We start from the raw sequence: 15,745 nt of genomic DNA on the forward strand, positions 1-15,745 counted from the left end.
GTCCTTCGGGAGAAGGGCGGTATATAAATAAAATTATTATTATTATTATTATTATTATTATTATTATTATTATTATTATTATGAGTGATTGAAATTTAAATCATATCAGGATTTGGTGTGATATGTGAGTGTAGTCTTGTTGGGCCATAACACTATGTATGACTTTCATGCTGTATAATTATCACTTCTTTTAAAGCCTCAGTTTCAATTAATTACTATGCTTTGCCTATACAACCAAAAAGGAAAGCATAATCCTAAACCATTGTAGTAGCAACATCCCCAATAAAGCTTAATTATTTAATCCTTATAATGACATTAATGTCAGTTTGCATTAACCCAGTAAGAACTGGAAATGCTAAGCTTTGAACAAAAGTATGTATTATGGAATAAAAGTGGTTCGTTGTATATAAGCTGGGCTTTTTTTGTCATAGAACACCCAGAACGGAGTTCTGGCACCTTTTTTGGATGGAACCTTGTAGGGTAGGCAAGGCGGGTTGTATGACGTTTGTGAGTTCTGGCACCTTTTTTTTTTTTTACAGAAAAAGCACTGTATATAAGTATGGAAGAGATGAAGCAAAATTGTGAATTTCTCATCTCCTTGTTATCCTTGTTTGGCAACTATCTTCTTTAGAGCAGTCTTGCTTAACTTGGCACCCTTCTGAAATGGCTTTTGATCCTCACTGCTTTGAGTCTGCTTTGAATATTTTGAGGAGAGGTGCTCAATCACTGTTTCTTCCCACTACGTAGAGAGAAGCCTGCAACCATAAAAGTATGAGAACTTTTAATTGAAATACCAAAGCTGGATGCAAGTGATCTCATCCCACAAGTTCATATGTACAGCACTAGAATTTTTCAAACATGGGTAAGATAACCAAAAATTGGGTATTTTTTTTTCTTTGGGTAACGACACACAAACTAACCACAACAGGGGCATTTAAATAAGGACTTTCTCATCAGCAGTTTGGGGTAATGAAGGAAAAAGTTGGAAACCAGTGATATATACACAATACTATGGTAAAAATTTATCCTTTTATTTTCTACATTTATTTATTACTTTCAGATTTGCAGTTTTGCTTTCTATAACAAATGGAAAGAAGACCTGTCTGGAGCAAATTGGGACTACTCTTTGCTCTTTTACATTTTGAAAATTGCATGTCATATTGATAGTTAGAATAAATGGGATAGATTGGGACAGGTTGGGCAGAGGTCAGGGCCATGTTGAAATATGTTATGTATTCATTTCCTGCCATTCCTTCTAGAACAGCTTGAAGGAAATCAGTTGTACAGAGAGGGGTTCAGTTGAATTCTTTATGTGTTATGCTAAGTGAACAGCTATGAAAGGCTATATGCAGTTATGCTAAGTGAACAACTAAGCCTCACATTACCATGGTTCTTATGATCTGGAAGGCCTGACCTGAAAAATGCCACTATCCATTTTGTTTTGCAGTCAAACTGATTCACTTGGACACTTGTTCTGTATCTCAAGAACAAGAACCTCCTTGTGGTTCTTACACAAATTTTTATATAGTGCAGATTTAGTACCAGTTCTCATTCTTGTAAAGGAAATTAATGTCTTTGATTTTGATTTCATTTATCTCATGGATTGTTCAAGCACATCATGTAGAACAGCCTTATATGAATGGAGGACACTTTCTATATGTAAAAGAACTTTTCATGTTTTTATAAATACTTTACAGTTTTGATTTCTGTGAATGGTAATTTCTCTTAATCACTCTAACTAGAAAGTTATGGGAACTCTGACCCCAAATCTATGTAAGACAAGAGATTGGAAAAGGTTGAAATAAATCATTTAAAATAGGTCTGTGCAAAGCATTCAAAAGTTTCAGTTTCAGTTTCAGTTTTATTAAATTTTTATACCGCCCTTCTCCCTAGGGACTCAGGGCGGTGAACAGGGCAAATGATAAAAGTACAAAACTACAAAAGTTAAAATAGAATTAAATTAATGCCCAAGATAAAACAGTAAAATATACAAATATTTAAAAACCCAAATTAACTCCCCATCAGGCCAGGCCAGCTTGTTCAAACAGGTGGGTCTTTAACCCGCGCCGGAAGGAGCGGAGATCCGGTGCCATCCGGAGCTCCACCGGCAGTTGATTCCATAAGGCCGGGGCGCCCACAGAGAAGGCCCTCCCCCTGGGGGCCACCAGCCGGCATTCTCTGACTGGAGGCACCCTGAGGAGGCCCTCTCTGTGGGAACGCACAGGGCGGAGGGGGGTTGACGCCGGCAGCAGGTGGTCCCCGAGGTATTCCGGACCCATGCCATGTAGGGACTTAAAAACCATCACTAAGACCTTGAACCTCACCCGGAAGACAACTGGTAACCAATGTAGCTCGCGGAGTAAAGGTGTAACATGGGAGTACCGGGAAACTCCCAAGACAACTCTCGCGGCCGCATTCTGTACCAGTTGGAGCTTCCGAGTGGTCTTCAAGGGAAGCCCCATGTAGAGAGCATTACAGTAGTCAAGGCGAGAGGTCACGAGCGCATGAGTGACCGTACACAGGGCATCCCGGTCCAGATAGGGCCGCAACTGGCGCACCAGGCGAACCTGGGCGAAAGCCCCCCTAGTCACAGCTGCTACATGATCTTCCAAGGTAAGTCGTGAATCTAGGAGGACTCCCAAGTTGCGAGCCCTATCCACGGGGGGTAACAGCTCACCCCCCATAGAAAGGGATGGAACAATTTGAATGTCCCGGGATGCCGGAATGTACAGCCACTCAGTCTTGTCCGGGTTGAGTTGAAGTCTGTTCCTCCCCATCCAGACCCGAACCGCCTCCAGGCAACGGGACATCACAGCGAGGGCATCACTGGGGTGGTTTGGGGTAGAAATAAAAAGTTGGGTATCATCAGCATATTGATGATACCCAACTCCAAAACCACGAATGATCTCACCCAGCGGTTTCATGTAGATGTTGAACAGGAGAGGCGAGAGAACCGACCCCTGAGGAACTCCACAAACGAGAGACCTAGGGGCCGATCTCTGCCCCCCTGCCAACACCGACTGCGAACGTCCCAGGAGATAGGAGGAGAACCACCGAAGAACTGTGCCTCCCACTCCCAATCCCCTGAGACGCCACAGCAGGATACCATGGTCGATGGTATCGAAAGCCGCTGAGAGGTCTAATAGGACTAGGACAGAGGAACATCCCCTATCCCGAGCCCTCCAGAGATCATGTTAGCATTAATATTATATATTACTAAATAGAGTTATGCATTAATTATGCATGCACCCAGTCACATAGGCTACAGTTCCAAAGGACATGACTGCTTTAACAATTAAAATAGAATATTTCAAGTGTTAAAGCAGTCATGTCCTTTGGAAATGTAGGCTATGTGTCTGGGTGCATGCATAATTCCCACACATGTGTTACCTGTGCATGCACACACACATGTGAAGTTTCCTGTGAAACAATCATATAAACATTCCAAGGAACACAGCAGTTTTAACTTATCCAGAGTGGTGTTTTTCTCACTAACACAATGTAAGAAGCACTGTTTTAATACAAATATAATAACTATATCCTCAAGATTATAGTGTTCATTCTACTAGAAAAGGGAAAGAACCTGTGCCCTCCCCATTTCACGACTTTCCTAGCCATGTTCTTTGAAAACCAAGGTAATTTGTGTTGAGTGTATTGAGAGAATTATGGTCTAAACCAAAAATTTCTGAAGGGGAAAACATAAACATTTAAATTAGCTAAATAAAATCATTTTGTGCTGGAAAATTGGTTTCATTGTTCTTCGTCCTGGGCATTAAGTTCCTTCCTAACCAACCAAAGCATTCAGTTCAACATAAAAACAATGACTGTGGTAGGTTATCTCAAAGACTTTGCCCACCACTGTTGTTTGTGGCTTTAAGACTGATTCCTCGGCAATGGAGGAGCAGCTCTTTCTCATACTAATGTAAAATAAAAGGCAAAGCAATCTTTTTCAGTGCACCTCCCACATTACAGAGATTTCCTTAATAATTGAAGCCAACCAAGGATTATGCAGAATTTCATGAACAATTACAGAAGAACAGCTGAGATATCTGAGAGAAAGTTTGGCACTTATGTTGTGAAAAATCTGGCTAGGACCCTCTTTCCCTTTTAACAGAGGATGCTCACTTCATACAGATCAAGGGAATGCTTGGGGCAGCATTTTCAAAAGTTCTCAACTTACAGAAGATTCAAAAAATCTTTTTGCAAAGCAAATGAGATTGTGTCTCCAAAAATGGCTTTCCTGAATATTAAATATGATAAAGTGAGGAGGAGGTAAAATTGCCTTCCAGCTTACTTTTAAAAGCCAGTGGACATATCATGTTTCATGTGTAAAAGCTTATATAATCTTCCTCATCTATCTCAACTCCTGTTTAAACAGGACTCCGAATACATTGTATTGCTATACATCAATGTTTTTCAACCCCAGCAACTATATGGATTTTAATTCCCAGAATCCCCCAGGCAGGGCTGGCTGAGGAATTCTGTAAATTAAAAACTATACATCTTTAAATTATTGAGGTTGAGAAATGCTGCTGGACATGAAGGTTTGGGGGCATACCCCATACCCACACCTTATGCTAAAGCAAGGGAACAGTAATGAGGATCGTTAGAAATCATATGGTATGGTATCCAACTAGTGCAGCCTTCCCCAAAATGGATACCTTGATATGTGTCAAACCACAATTTGCATTACCCTCAGCCAGTTCCATCATAGCTGGGGAAGGAAGTCATAACCCAGCATATAAAATCATAGAATCACAAAACTGGAAAGGTCATCAAGTCCAATCCTCTGCTCAGATTAAACCATTCCCATCAGGTTGTTATGAGCCTACACATAAAAATATCTTCTAAAGAGATGCTCCGTATTTTCCTTTGCTAATTGGTTCTACTGTCAAAATACTTCTCATAGAAAGCACTTGCTGATGTTTGCCCAAAAGCTGTTTTCCTTAATATTGTTAGTTGGTGGGTGGATATATAGCACTTTGGAACAATAGTAAGTAGGTCTTAACTTTCTTCTTAGCAATGCCCTCTAAGTGCTTGCAAAGAGCTGTCATATCTCTTCTAAGATGTATTTTTTCCAAGGCTGTCCAGTTGCCTTGGTCTCTCTACATAACACATAGTTTCCAGATCTGATCTCATTGTTGTACTTCTCTGTATTTGTTCCTGTTTCTCAGTATTTTTCTTAAATGGTGGTGCTAAAACTGGTCCATTATTTGAGGTGGTCTGACTAGAGCAGAATAATGAGGAATGATTATTTCCTTGATTTGCAAGCAATATTTCTCTCAATGAATTTAAAATTCATTTGTCATTTAGTTGATTCATATTCAGTCAGTGATCGACTACATTTCCAAAATCCTTTTCATCTGGACTCTCACCAAGCCTGAGAGCTCTCATTTAGCTTTATGAATTAATTTATTTTTCCTAAGATCTTTCAGTCCACTTCTCTAGTTTTAGCTAATTCTTACAATTTTGTATCGTCTGTGACTATTACAAGCATTACTGCTACATCCAGCCACGTCACTGATGAAAATGTTGAAGGGTGTCAGGCCAAGAACACATACAACCTCATTTGATACCTAATTTAAAGAGAAACTAGGGTACAAGTGAATATCGTTTGAGTACCATTTTCAAGCTATTTTTAAATTCACCTAATCAGTATGTCACATAGTACCTAAGGATTGCCTGGAACTCACAATGTCCCAGTTTGTAGCCTGATAATTAACCACCACACCAAAAAGGATCTACTACCACATTCATAACCAGATTGCTAATCAATATCATGATATTCCTGTGAACTGCTGAAGTCAAAATATATGTCAGGAGGACACCCATTTGGGAAAGGTTAAAATAGGAAATTCCAATCATGCTATCTCTCTTGTTATGTCACTCTGTTCATAACTGTTGTTTACTTCTGTTCTTTGTTCTTTCTCTGTGTTTGAGCAAGCAAAACAAATTTATACTACTTACTTTCCAACTTTTCATTTTTGAATTAACCACTTCAGTTCAAACACCTAATTTGCTTTGTTTTGATTCAACAGTCACCTGTTGCTGATTTTTTCTGGACAAGTTGTGAAGTAGCACATAGTTCCATTCATTATTGTAAGATTCTTTATTCATATTAAGATATTTTTACCTAATCCCTTATCTATTAGCATATTTCAGATTATGCTAATCCACCTTTTTAGCAAATCACAAATTCATTAACATCCCAATTAATCTCAAACTGGGATTCTAAAATATCTGGGTTCCCATATGAAGTGTATAAAAATGTTTACAAAAAGCACATGAGCAAAAGAGAGGATGTGCTAATCTAAGCTGTTTCATTTTAATCTCACTGGTATGCTGATACACAACTAATAATTGCAAGGGAATCTGTAAAAAGATAGTGATTGAGGCACTCAGTTGGTGTGCTAAAGGAATTCTGCAGTATATTAGGGAGAATTAGCATTTCATACTGTTAATAACACAATATACCAACATGCCAGCTACTAAGTCCCTGGGTAACTGATACGGTCTTACAAGACAGAGGCAATACTGCAGAAACATTATTCTTTTAATAAGGATTCAGTGCTGCTCCCAGATGTAGACAAACTGGTTCATTTCTCCTGCTGAGTATGTTTAATTCTTTAAAATTAAGCTTCTGCACATATTAACAAACCATAGGAAGCTGTGTTGAGAAGAACTTTGGAATACTGAGCAGACCATGACTTCAAAAATGTTATTCAAAGCATTACTTGACTATGCAGATTTTCTATATAACCATGATTAATAATATTGTTACTCACTGCAACAATTTCAATACTGGAGGGGATTCAGTTATATATTCTCAAAGGAACTATTTTGTTGTAAAATATTGAATTTATTTTATGAATAATTAAAAGCATTGATTTTTGCCCACAGATCTTTTATATATTTCCTCCATATTATGCAGACTATAGTTGGCTGTACGTCAAAAGTTCTCGCTAAGTATTAATGACATCAAAAGAGACCAGAAACACAACACATTGATGTTTGCCTATTTATGTCCTGCATTAATTTCTTCTTCTTTAGAAAGTCAAGAAAATCAAGAACAGAAATAAGAATAAATTTTAAAAGCTACTAAACTGACATTTTTCTGACATAAATTGTGGCTAATTGATCTGTAAAAGAAGGAACTGAGAAGTTCTAATAAGAATTATATATGAGATGACATCATCAGTTCAATATTGTTTATTATAATAAGCCTGGTGGCAGATTTAGCTTCATCAGTTAGTCAAGGTAAATTGATATCACATTGAATTAAGTGGACATACTCTAAATATAAAGTAAATAAATAAAGTTTAGCCCTCATCTGTATTTCTATTACACTTATGGTTTTTTTTTTACTTGCCACGTCCTGCATGTTTAATAATTCACTTTTGATTTGATACATTCACACAGAGGGATTCAGATCTTTAAAAAGCTGGTAATTTATTCTCCATCTTAAAAATGGGGATAGCACAAATGATAAAGTGTTTCACGGTTATTTCATAAGCTTCCAGTTATATTATAGCATCAGACTGATTGGTAAGAGAGAAAATACTGATGATCATTCAGGTTACGTTCAAGTCTAAATTAGAACGCTAAAGAAGTCTGAAATTACCACCACACAAAATCCACTCAAAGGAAGGGGTAAAATATGAAATTAGCATACTGGTGTATTATTGTACATTAGTGTTGAACTCTAATATTTATGTTTGCATTAGAGAAAAGATTTCTGGCTTAAAAGATCATCTTTATGATAAGGAGATTCTTTCTCTCACCTTTCCCCTGGATGCATTTTAAATAGCTAGAGATTTCAACTGTGATCATGACATAGTTAATAGTGACTATGACTTCAAGAAATAAATATCCAGGAGTGATAAGCAGACAATTATTTGAAACATTTAGGAGAAGATCTAGCAAAAGGGTGAAATCAAGTTGAGGCTGCGTATCTCTAAAGATTGCTCCAACATTACAATATAAAGTACAAATCATGTTTTGCTGTAACAATGAAATACAATACACTACTTGTCTATATATCTTAGAGTAAGAGTTTCAGGTATGGAGGATTCTTGCTTATTAAAGGCTTTATTATAGGAATAATGTAAAGTTTACTGAATAATGTAATTTGGCTTTTTACACTGTTTTGCTTTTATCTTGGGTCAGCTATAAGGTGACTGAATGACATTTGTCCAAAATCATAGGCAGAGCAAAAAAATAAATAAATCAGTTGTTATTCATCACTGGAATTTTGTTGCATAAAAACTATTTTTAGTTTCAAAGAGAAGTAAAATGCTTTGCAACTGACTTTCAAGAGCAACTGAATCTATACTTATTTCTGTGATATGAATTTAGATAACTGTTACTGGTTGTCCAAACTGATTCTGAGGAGTTCAATTTTTATTCTGAAGACATCAAAAGCAATTGTTCAAAATTGTTTACAGACCAGTGTGAGAACTTGGGTAAAATTCAAGAGAAATTCAGGACGGGCTTTAGAAGTGAATTTACATAAGAGAGTAGTGGAGGTTTCGGTTAGCAAAAAAAAAATATCAAGAACCTTATAGCACCTTTTCCAACTAACAATTTTTTTTATTAAAAGACATAGATTTCTGAGCTATACTTCACCAAAGGTTATGCCTTTTAATAAAATCTGTCAGTTGGGAAAAGTGCCACCAGAAGCCTGAAAAGGAGTACGGTAAGTATTAAAGTTTTCAGTGTATCATATTTATGTAATTAGGGCTGAATTCTAATCCTAGACTATGAACTCTACATTGTTGTTCACATCTGCAAAAACAATTATAATGGTGTTTTTAACTTGGATTAATAATCCAAAACAGCAGAAACAAAAAAACCTGAGCTTCTAAATTAAGATTACTTTCTACGCAATATTCTTTTCTCCAGATGTTTTATATTTTAGAAATTAATGTAAGTTTCTCCTGCAGATATTAATGCGTAATAATATTTTAAAAATCTCTTTAGGTTTTTAGCTGTGTGCTTAAAAATTTTACAGCTGTCCTTCCCCATCTATGCAGAAAGTAAAATGTTCATATTCCTTATTTATAGTAACGTAGTTATGTGCTGTGCATTAGAACCTAATATGAATTACCTTCTGTGCAGGAATTTTGTAACATGTGAACTAACAGTGCCTGGATTGCAAGCAAAATCTCAGAAGAAATTATTTAAAAGGGTGGAGAAGGAGGAAAGATTAAAACACCAGCAGGAGGAGAACCTCAAACAAATGCTAATTATTAATGCAGTAAAATTGCCTAACATGTTTTAACAAACATTTCCATTAGAGGTGAAAACTATGGGGGTCTTCTTTGCATATGTAATTAATCATATATTAATTGATATAATACATGGTTCTACAGGATGAGATTCTGAAAGGAAAGGAAAGCTTTCAAGTAAAAGCCAGTTCAGTATCACTGTTATGAATATGGGTAAAAACAGGATAAACTTCAATAGCCACATATATGAATAGACTCAAAGCTTTTCTACTTCCAGTAACGTAAATTTGAAAGCAAAGCTGCTTGAGCAAAAAATGAAAAGGAGAGCAATTTTTTTTCCTTTGAAAATACTACGGCATTTCTGTATGTTTATTAATTTAGACCTAAGCACAATACAAGGATAAAGTCTTACTGAATACAGCAAGGTTTATTTCTAAGTCAATATTCAACACTGGGCATTGGACTGCACTACACTTTTCTTGAACTGAAATTGCTCATTAAGATGAATAGCTGTAGGGACAATGAAATCTCAGAAGATTCATCAAAAGAATGCTCAATAGTTAGATAACACCACTAAATGTAAAGATCAACTAACATCCGACTCAGCCAATCCAGGAGTAGCATTTCCCCCTACTCAGTAAGAATCTCTTTATCTTGTTCAGCTCAAATAAAATCTGACCTTGAAGACTTCTGTATTGCAATGATTTATGAATTATGCATGAATTGTGCATTTGATTTCACTCCTGTTCCAACTAAACTCAACTCATCAAGGCAAATTGCCTCACTTATATCTGCCCTTTAATCAACCAGTCACCAAACCAGGAGACATACCTATAGTGTCTATATCATCCTGTTTTCCTAGATAAAGAGATCAAAGCTTATAGATTAGACATATTGCTACATTTGTATGCAGTGAGCTTTACAGCCTGACCTTGTATTTAGCTTTAGAAAGCAACTATTTTTTAGAGAATAATGGACTGTGGCCATTCCTTCCACTTGTTTTGCAAAGGAGCACAATGTTAATGTTGATGTTCCAGCACTTACCTGTGCAATGCTCCCATGACTTTCCTCCTCTGGCTAGGGATGGCTCAATCCAGAGGTGCAGCAGCACAGTCCAAACTAGCAGCAAAGCAGACATTAGGGAACTTTGTCAGCAGGCCCATGCAGAGGTACCTTTCTGGTCATCATTTAGCCTCCTCATCCTAAACCTCTCTCTGGTCTGGAAATTTTGCAAGCACAACTAGAGAATCCCACATGGCCTGAGAGCTAAGACTCCACAGGAGGGGTTACTCTCTTTGCCACCCGACCTGAAATATTCCCCCCACCAGTCTAACTCAGACCAATAAATTTTGGCCAAGCTGGTCTCTGCTACTAGGTTAAAGATATTAAGACCTCCATGATAAAGGGAGAAAGCCTAAGATGTGAGGGATCCTCAGCTGGCTGATGTCTAACTGCTGAAATGCCCCATCCTGAAAGAACAGAGACCTCCCACCGACCACAAAGTCGGCAACAGCAGAAGGCTGCAGTTGCAGACATTTAAATGTAAAAAAAAAACAAGTCTGAAAAAGAGGAGGAGGTGGAGTTTACTGCCTTGGGGAACTTTTCATCTTTGCCCAGCCCTCTTAAGGCTGGCTTTTAATGCTGAAGCAGAGGAATTTCCCTCACCAGGAGAGCCACTGCTGTGGGAAGGCAGGCAAAATAAAGGAGGTGTTTAGCTCTCTGTACACCTGAATTCATCATCTGCTGTAATGCTGTGAGCCCAGATTGAGACAGTGTGTGTGAGTTCGGGGGGAGGGGGGGAAGGTTTGTGCACACATGGCTTGTTTTCCATGGCTTATAAGTATCTCTCCCCTAAAACACAGTCTTGTTTTACAAAATAAAAAAAATAGGAAAAATAGAAACAACTGGACTTCATAGCAGCAATATTGTTGCAATTACAGGAATTTAGTAATACCTTTCTAAATCCTAACAAATTTTAATCTGGTATCTGTGACCAGAAAACAAAGAGAAAAGGTTTCAGCAGAAAAAGAGTCATTTAACCTGAGGTCAGTCAATCTGTGAACATCCATTCAATAAGGAGGTTCTTGCATGTGCTGAAAGTCCCACTAGGTTGCCAGCAATGAGAGCTTCATGGAAAAGCAGCCATTTTAGAAAACATCAGGCTTGAGAAACTATTAGAACCATATAATATTACAAATTATAATAACATATAATATAATAAATGAATATTACATAGTCATAATATTCCTACATTGTCCTATAGTAATATATCACATGAATAATATTCTTATATTATATGGAGTCAGCCCCAGAAATGTGCAGACTACTGCCACTAGAAATGTATGAATACATTTTTTTTGACAGTGGAGTTAACAGATACCTATTGCCTCTGAATGTAGTCCAAAATGAAAAATGGACACTCAGGTAGATAGGTTTATCTGGAAACCTTATTTGGAAGAGAGGACTCTTTTTAATGGAACATTTTTTAGTTTATCTCTAGATGGATTTTGGGTTATGCCCCTGATAAATTCTTGTAAGATCAACATCTTCTTCCAAAGTCATCTCTAGCAAAGTTAGGTGGAAAGTCATGAGGTTGTAATCTATTGAGCATCCTGCTGTACAAAGCAGTTGTCTGCTCTCATTTTCAGATTTCCTGCATAGCCCAAAGATCATCTGATTCCTCTATATAGCAAAGAAAGTATATGAGGTTAATTTTTATCTATTTATATTATGTATTGGAATTTAAGCCTTGCTCCCGGATTGTTGTTAAGGTGTTGCTTTCTTTTTTCCAATCAGTTTTTTTAAAAGAAACTGTTGGAACTTCAATAAGGAGTTCCTGGCTTGAGCTTACCTCAATGAGCAGTTAAAAAAATAGAGAAACTAATATGAGCTCATTAACACACTGTAATATACAGTGGTATACAGTAGTTATTGTGGCCAGCACAAAATGAGCTTGAGAATTTTTTAAGGAGAGACACTTCAATATGAGTGTTGGAGGCTTTCTTTGAAATCAAACTATAGATGCAAAACTACAAGTATGATTGTCTGTATACCATACATTTATATGTAAAAAATATAGAGACTATCATTTGGTATTTGGCCATAACTCAAGGATTGAACAAGTGTTCTGCATATTTTTGAATCTGGCCTTTATCCCTCCAATGCAGCACTGTAAGTCCAAGTCTGAAAAGATTGTAACTATTAAATCTCTAAATGTTGTGCAACAGGATTCCAGGAATGAGGTGGTGGGGAAGGGACGGTTGGTCATATTTCATTCATCAGAACATGCTAGAGACCAAAAAAGTGAAATAAAACTTTCTCTCTGCGCTTATTATTCCCATTTGGTGAAATCAACAAGATGTACAGTATGTCAAAATTAACATCTTTATACACCTCTGAACTTGCTATAAAATGTAGTAGGAGCCACAGGATAATCTGCAAACAACTATCAGCAAAAGGTTAATAACAAAAATGCAAATTACTAACTCTATGGACATTCAAAGTGAGCTAGAACTAATTCTCTTTAGTTGTAATTCCTGCAATAGGCTACAAAATGTTCAAGTACGATTTGGATTTTACAGTATATGAGATATTATGATCGTTCGCCTTGGGAAAGGCAATGTATTAATCAGTTCAAGGGACAATTTTGCTGTGCTTTGAAACTTGCAGCTGGAAAGAAAATCTGAGGCAACAGAAATATGAGAAACTAAATCATTTCTTTCATTGATTGCTATCCCATGCTTGTTTCCAAGGATCAAGGATTTTCCTTTAATTTATGTAAGAATACATTGTTGAATAGAGCAGAATAAACCTATAAGAGCAACAAGGATGTAGTACTGTAATTCCATAGTCCCCAGAGTAATATTGGAAATATAAATCTCATTGTGGCAATAAAAAATCATGAGAGGTGGATGAAAGCTCCAAAGTATTATCTGGAATCAAGCCAGATTCTCCAGATTAAACAACATGTATCTTCTGTACATTAACAGAAATGCAAATTCCAATCAGGTTCAGGTACTATATGCTGTGGCTGCCAATGCTTCTCTGATTTTCCCAGTACAAAAGAGAGACTTTTGTTCTAGATTAGCTATTCACATGATATAATATATACATCTCCAACCCAGACAAGTGATGTCATTCCAGTGTTTACCTAGTGCTTGGATGCTGTGAGAGTCTGGATGGTGCAGTACTAGCTATGATGGCTCAACCTTGAAAAAACAGAGTAGCTTTGTATTTTTGCTCCCCAAAAAGTTGTCCTCTTTAACCCTTTATAAGGTAACATTCCCCCAGATAGAGTTGTGTGCAATTTTGAGTTCTCCTGGAGTTTTGGCTCCTGCTCAAAGAGTAGGTGGCAGCCAAGGTAAAGGGAGTGTTATGTACCAATTGTGCTCTTTCCTGGGCCACAGGCCTTGCTCACAGTCTCTCATACCTTAGCCATATCTCAGTTGAATTACTGCACCGCATTCTACTTGTGACAACTATTTGAGACCATGAGAGAGTCCAAGAAATCATGGATGCTTTTACCCTTTATGTTTAATGACATCATACTACCTGATCCCATTAAGCTTGGTAAGTAATACAAATGTGAGGGTAGGAGGACATTATTGCATTTAGTAAATAAAATATACAACAGTTTCTGGGACATATAAACAAAACTAGACTATCTAGGAATTTCTGGACATGCAGATTACATAATATATTTCCCAGTTTCCCTAATTTTTTTCAGACAACCATCAAATTCCATAAAGGAATAATGAAAAATATAAGATAGATAGAGAACCAAGCACTTTAAGAGGTTTCACATCACATACAACTGCTCTTTTTTATTCATATAACCTGTATAAGTTTAAACTAAATAAATTCAAAATAATATTTCTTTCAACATGAAGTCAGTAGTTTCAGCTGCCACTTCTAACCATTACCTAGCTTGCTGATTTCTATCCCAGCCTCCATAGATCATCACTTGAAGGCTTCATTTTCAACAAAGTTTCAATGCTTCAGTCAGTATTAAGGGCCTCTAGGACCTCCAGTTTCTTGGCAAGGTTTTGTCTTTTTTTCTCAAAGCATGAAATTTTGGATCAGGTTGACAGGCCTGATCATTCAGAAATCTCCTATTTTTTCCTTTTTTATCAACTGCCATAGTCTTTTTATGATCTAGGATGGGGATACTTAGTATTCGTAGTTGCTTTTAATGCTCCTAGAAAGCATGTTTCTTCCAGAAGATGACACTGGGAACTCTGATCAGCACAATGGCAGTTATGACATGGCTTTTCACAAGGTTTCAACATCTACATCAGACTATTGGTAAAAGTTATATGCATAATATAATGTCATCAGTATTCTGTTTCAAGTAACTCTGTCTTTTTTTTTTATCAGCCCAGATAACTGAAGCTGTAGGTACCTGAAATTGTAGGTATATTGGAGCTTGGAATGGATTGAAAGAGGATGAATAAATTAAAGCTCAACCTGGAAAGATAGTTCTGGTTTACTAGTAAAGTTGAGTAATGTTTAACCTGTTTTGGATAGTATTATATCTTGAGATCCGTTTTTTTTCTTGAAGAAACTTTAATCTATGTTTCTGTCTGTAGCACATTGTACCTTTTGTCATCTCTGGGCAATGTGGCAATTTCTTTTGTCTGATGCTCTGATTGATGTTACCAACATATTTAATTGCCTTACTGTTACTGATTTTAGCAATGTGGGTTTTTATATATTTTTTATTGGACATTTTAGAGAATTATATAAACAGGGAAGGAAAAAGAACAAAAAAGGGGTAAAAGAGTAAGAATAGTAATGCGTTTTAATGTGCATGTTTTAATTTTGTGCCATTAGCAAAAATAATCACATTTTTATATGTCCATGCATACCTAAAGTTGTACATATGTATGCTATTTAATTTTAACTTAAATATTATGATCTTTAACTTTTTAAAAATGATGCTGATGTAATATAAAATGAGGATCAGAAGAAATTTGACACCTAATGCTTCTAAAATAAATCACTGAAAAGAGGCAAAAGGATTCATTAATAGATCATAATGAAAAACGTTTGTATATTCTGTAGCACAGCCTCAGAATTATGTAAAATCCACACCACATTTCAAATCAGAACAAAAACATAACAAAAACAAAACACAGACTTACCGGTATATGACATATTGAAAGTTGAAGCCCACACAGATTAAAGTGGTCAAGTTTGAAAAAAACCTGCATTGAAAGATATCCCTCTTAAAATGCAGTTGGGATGCTGAAATATTAGCAAGAGACAACTTCTTTTTATTCCAAATTCTCCATAAACCATTAGTGTAGAATTAAGGTAGAAAGGGTCCAATCTGCTATTTGTGGTCAGGGAAGTAGAAAGAAGTCTGCATCCTATCAATTAATAACTACAGGAGAAATCAAAGATGAATGCAAGCTACAAGCTTGTATCTATGCAAATGTCACTGGAAAAAAAATCAACATTTGGAGGCAATTTTCACATATAGTGGAAAGAAGGCAGAAGGCCCATAACTAATATCT

General features: G+C 36.6%; 1 protein-coding gene across 1 annotated transcript in view; it reads right to left on the reverse strand.

Annotated features, from left to right (window-relative positions):
• TSPEAR (thrombospondin type laminin G domain and EAR repeats) overlaps positions 1 to 10,470 on the reverse strand; it is a 38,762-nt gene extending 28,292 nt beyond the window's left edge. Inside the window, exon 1 of the mRNA XM_083363726.1 lies at positions 10,272 to 10,470. Coding sequence (XP_083219852.1) covers positions 10,272 to 10,365 — 94 coding nt within the window. The 5' untranslated portion in view covers positions 10,366 to 10,470. The remainder of the gene's footprint in view (positions 1 to 10,271) is intronic.
• Between the last annotated feature and the right edge of the window lie 5,275 nt (positions 10,471 to 15,745).

This window comes from Vipera ursinii, assembly GCF_947247035.1.
Source record: "Vipera ursinii genome assembly, chromosome: 5".
NCBI classification, from domain to species: Eukaryota; Metazoa; Chordata; class Lepidosauria; order Squamata; family Viperidae; genus Vipera; species Vipera ursinii.